Here is a 5,211-nt window from a genome sequence, read left to right as displayed (position 1 = left end):
GTACTTTAAGCTTATTATGATAGGGTGGAACTGTTGCTGTCATTTAAAAATAAAAACACTAAAGTCTTTTCTTTAAACAAGTCTTGGCTGCCGTTATGAAACTTATTTTGGTATTTCTCCCCTCCTCAGCCTGATGTGTACCCAGGTAACTGCTGGGCCTTCAAAGGCTCTCAGGGTTACCTGGTAATCCGGCTGTCCCTGAGGATCCTGCCCACATCCTTCTGCGTGGAGCATATCCCCAAGGCCCTGTCCCCAACTGGAAACATCACCAGCGCCCCACGCAACTTCACCGTTTTTGTAAGAAACAAGCTAACACATAAAGCCTTACAACTGCACATTGTTAATCCAATCCAAGCATGAGCGATGAATGACTATTTTCACTGTTGTTTGTCTTCAGGGTCTAGATGATGAATACCAAGAGGAAGGGAAGCTGCTGGGGCATTACGTATACCAGGATGATGGGGAGTCACTGCAAACCTTTCCTGTTATGGTAACTTGAAGACACACTTCCCAGCCAGTTACAAATAAAAATCAATGTATTGTCTGCGGCCATGTTTTGAATCTTTCCCCTCTTGTGTTTCAGGAACAGAATGACAAGACCTTCCAGATCATCGAGGTGCGGGTGCTGTCTAACTGGGGTCATCCAGAATACACCTGCATGTACCGCTTCCGAGTCCACGGGGAACCTCGGCCTCAGTGAACTAACCACTAACATCATACACGCTCACACATGACATGTCACACATCTGTACATAGCTCGCATCAACTTGTTAAAAAACGGAGGGGACTCGGCAGTATTTGGTGGACGTTTTTGTAGGAAGGACACGGAGAACACAGAAGTTGTGGATTGTGAAAGGAACGTGTCGAGACTGAATCACGAACATGTGTTTTGTGATATTGAAAGAATCACAGGGAAGTCTGATGGGGACTGTCAAGGATTGCAGAAGAGGAACAGAACCACGGAAGAAGCTAACTCCCAGTCCCCTTTTCGTAAAAAGGTCTCTTGCACTGAATCAGCCTGTGAGGGCGGCAGGCTCCACTGAGCGGACAAATCCATCCCCCCCCCACCCCCTCTTGGCACTCGCCACTTCTACACGGAGGTGGATGCTTGAAATGGGGGATTACAGACTCATCTCCACTCATTTCCTCACACAAAGCATCTCAGTCTGATTTGGTTTCTGTTCTTAGACATCTGTGTTGAACTTTGATTTCCGGTTAGTTTTACATTTTCAGGATCAAAGCCACTGCACCTTTGCCTGTGATGCTGTCCAGGCGTGTCACTCCCTTTTCGTTGCTGTCGAGTCTCTGCAATGACTTTTAACTGTGCAGCCTGCAGGACTGGACCGATACTCACAGTGGGTGTGTACTGGACATGAAAGGTTCACTACATTTAAGGCTGGGTATCATGCATCCACATAGCCATAACTAAGGTTATCTTTTTTTTTTTTTTTCTGTTTGAACTGAACATGCTGCCTATGGACAGGCTCTGAATGTTTTCTCAAATGGAGGCTTTGATGCAAGTCGTCCTTTAACTTCACAGCAACACTATATAACCACTGACCTGAGCTCTCTGTGTTCAGAGCATTAGGAGGCTTTTCACTATGTCTATAGGCAAGATATGTGTATGGGATGGATGGACTCCCGGGTTCATTCTAGCATGTGACTTCCCGAACCATACTCTGTTACTTTTACATGCATCATGGATTTACATGAGTGTGTCCTCTCTGAAGGTTTGAATCCAGTGCCTGGATCTCAAATCACCAAATCTGTTGAAAGCTAAATAATATAATAACTTCTCCTGTAGACAAGAGTGTGATTTTTTCCCCTTCTGTTTCTATCAAGAGGAGACTCTTTGTCTTCTTCTAGCTCAGTTATAAACGTCCTCCTCACATGGGCTCCCTTTATTCTGAAACCCTGAAGGAATGTAATCTGTATATTTCATTGTTGATAGTTGGTCCTTTATAATATCTGCTTTTATCAGTGTTGCTTTATAAAAAATCATCCTGTTATTATCATTATTATTATTATTATTGTATTACTACCATTATTTCTACATCGTGTTGTTTTGCTTTTTTTGTTTTGTTTGGGGGGGGGGGTTGTTGATGTCAGAGGATGCACTGCAACAACTTGTTAGAGAAATATTTGTGGCACAGGTCTTCACAATTTGTTTAAAAGAAATGGGGTGTGTGTTTTCAAAACTTTTGGTTGCAAACATGGGGAAGTCTAAAAATGTTATGTATAAAAATTTTTTTTGTTCACAATCTTATTTATTAACAAGTTAATTAGTGACTGCAAGATATGAGTTACTGCGATGTATATTTTGTCAAAAGCTGTTCAGTGCATTTTGGAACCATCATGGGACTTTTTTTTAAGATAAATGGCTATTTTTGTTCAGTCATGAGATGACTTAACTGCTTTGGAATATATTCCAATAAAGACTTTAATTTTGAAGAAATTCTCTGAATAACATGATCATGGTTTAAGACTAAGATTTATTATGTTCTCTTCATCAACAGATGGAAAATGCTTTTTACAATCAATATTTGTTCTTTTGGTTGATCTTTGACAATATCTATTTGGAGCCAGCAATAACAAATCTGACTATAGTACTGAACTTGTTTCTGGTGGACGAGCAACAGGAAGTCTTAACTAAACTATAACAACTATAACAGTATGAAAGTCAAGCCAACACCTTCAGATAAGATCATGGTGTGTTTGCTCATTTGAAAAAATACCTGCAACTCTAAAAGTAACATCTTAACAATTTAAGATGGGGATTGAGGTATAATAGAGGGTTCTCACAGGCACACTTACAATATGATTAACATGGTTAAGCAGTTAGATTTACAGAATTTACTGAGAGAATCATGGACGAGTCTTAAAAACATCACTTTTCAGAGTAAACTAAAAAGAAACTGACTCAAATATCATTCCTTATATATATGTTCCTTTTCCCCAAGAATAATAGTGAGGCAAATGTAAAATCACATTTTGTATCTCTGTTATAGGATCGATATTTGACCAGCTTTCCAGCCTGTGTTACAGTATTAATAGTAAGTTATCTGCTGCACTCTAGCGGCGAGTAACGGAACTACAGCGTTAAAGAAGAAGCGCTGCAGCATTTTATTTTCTAAAATCAAGGACAGATGAAAGGACAATATTTAATATTTTCAGAAAAGCTTCGGGCACAAAAACACGACCTTGTTTATTAAGATATAAACGAGGCCACTTTTAGGTGACACATCTACACAACCAGCGGCAAAAGGCTTTTTAAGAATAACTACTCTGTAAGTTTAATATGAACTGCACCGTTCAGGTATGTTTTAGCAAATCATTTCAGTGTTTATTATTCTGTTTCCGAACATCTTTGAACACTTTCTCTTCTTTAAATTTTACCTTGTTACCAATCGCTACTCTGCTCATGCAGCGACTTGTGTTTACACCGGAAGTCGTAGGCATGACTACTTCCCTGGCAACCAGCGAGTCCCTAGCAACCACCGGAACAAATAAGCTGAATAATGGCAAAGATCATCGGTGCCAAAAAATCACTGTGGCAGCAAGTGTGTGAAGGTAAGAAGATCATGTTCAGGTCGGTTAAGAGTTTGTGAATTAAAAAAAAAAAACATGAAATAAAAATCTGTTTCTGTTCAATGTGTTTTTTGGAGAGTTTGAAGCTGAGCAGCCCAGTCCTCCCAGTGCTATGTGGACAGATAACAGCTCAGTGAGCACCCAGTTCTCCCAGTACAGCGCCAGCACACACTCCCCGGTCTTCTATGGACTCACTACAGCCAAGGTCAGCTCATCATTCACTTCATCCATCCCTGTGTCTGATGAGTTGTCCGTCCTCTGAAATGACCCCCTTTGGTTTCATCAGGTGTTTGTGGATGATGATCCCCTGAAAGACTTTGACCCTCTTCTTTGCCACCCCGCTCTCGCCGGCTACTCTGTGCTGGGAAAAGCTCGTCCTTCAAGCCAGAAGCGCCTGACAACAGTGGAAACTACCTCGCCTCCGCAAGTCCCTGAGCGTAAGACGAATGGGCTTTGTTCTGCTTCTGTGTGCAGATATAACACTTTGACTTTGAGCATTTGTAACATTTCAGCAGGTTATTGGTTGAGATTCAACAACCGTTTTCTGATTATTACATCTCTGTGTATGTTTTGGTGAAGTTCAGGCACAGAAAACAACTAGGGGTCGCCAAAGCTTCATGAGGGGGTTGCAAGGCCTTCTTGATTTTATGGCGTGCTAGGAAAGCATAAAAAATACACACAGTAGTAATATCTCAGCATTTTGTTCATGTTGGTGAAGAAAAGTAAATGGAAAGTAAAGTAAATTGTCTAACAGAACAAAGGCCAAGTGTCAGAGACAAGAAAACACAGAATTTGGCAAAAAAAAGCCTAATAAGTCTGTATAATTTAAAACAAAATTATAAAAATTGACAGAGAATAGTATAAAAAGTTTGCATAATAGGAAATAACCTGCTCGGAATTCATCCAAATCTCTTGTTTTACACAAACTTCTTGCAGTTACTGAATTCACTATTTGGGTTCGTTGTACAGTTTCGAATATAATATGAAACATCCATAAAATATGTTGTCAGAGGTCGTCAGTTCACTAAATGATAGAAAAGGGGTGTACCATCCAAACAAAGTGTTACTAAGAACTCTGTATGAAACTATGAATGTCTTCTCGTGTGTGTGTGTGTGTGTGTGTCAGGTCCTGTCACACGTTATTTGGAGAGGACGGTGTTTCCAGCGCTGTTGCCTGGACTGGAGGCTTTGCTGAGAGAAGCACGGAAACATGGCTGTTTCGAGGTCTGGGTTTCTTCTAAGCAGCTAACTAATAAACCAGTGCTGTTAAAACGACCACAGATTGATCTAAAACCTGAAATCAAAGGAATTTATGTTAATATACAGTAATAAAAGTGGTCAAATATGCCAAACCAAGACATGTCAACTTCTACGGTCTAATTCAGGTTACTTAAGTAAAGTTTTTATGTACTTGTAATTGAGTATTTCCTTTTCTTTTCTGCTACTTTATACTTTAAATTAAGATTTTACATACAAATAATAGGACAATCTTATCAAATGTGACACATTGCTTTATATTAGAGTACCCAGTAGTATATGAGGTCATTTAAATTCACATTACTGCATCAGTAATAATACAGGTTATATAATCTACAGTAATATTCTACAGTAATAGTTTTAAGT

General features: G+C 39.7%; 2 protein-coding genes across 8 annotated transcripts in view; both read left to right on the top strand.

The window, feature by feature from the left end:
• The window catches only part of sun1 (Sad1 and UNC84 domain containing 1), a 26,924-nt gene extending 24,473 nt beyond the window's left edge, over positions 1–2,451 (top strand). For all 7 annotated transcript variants that reach the window (XM_035654252.1, XM_035654248.1, XM_035654247.1 and 4 more), the window contains 3 exons: positions 130–297; positions 398–490; positions 584–2,451. In XM_035654252.1, the coding sequence (XP_035510145.1) occupies positions 130–297; positions 398–490; positions 584–700 (378 nt within the window). In that variant the 3' untranslated portion in view covers positions 701–2,451. The remainder of the gene's footprint in view (positions 1–129; positions 298–397; positions 491–583) is intronic.
• Positions 2,452–3,292: 841 nt separating this feature from the next.
• iqck (IQ motif containing K) overlaps positions 3,293–5,211 on the top strand; it is a 15,358-nt gene continuing 13,439 nt past the window's right edge. The window contains 4 exon segments of the mRNA XM_035655127.1: positions 3,293–3,570; positions 3,666–3,793; positions 3,875–4,025; positions 4,715–4,812. Coding sequence (XP_035511020.1) covers positions 3,519–3,570; positions 3,666–3,793; positions 3,875–4,025; positions 4,715–4,812 — 429 coding nt within the window. The 5' untranslated portion in view covers positions 3,293–3,518.

Source organism: Morone saxatilis, unplaced genomic scaffold, assembly GCF_004916995.1.
Source record: "Morone saxatilis isolate NCDOM2014 unplaced genomic scaffold, NCSU_SB_2.0 Contig14, whole genome shotgun sequence".
NCBI lineage: Eukaryota > Metazoa > Chordata > Actinopteri > Moronidae > Morone > Morone saxatilis.
Note: the sequence above shows the minus strand (reverse complement) of the source record. Positions and strands in the feature narration are given on the sequence as shown.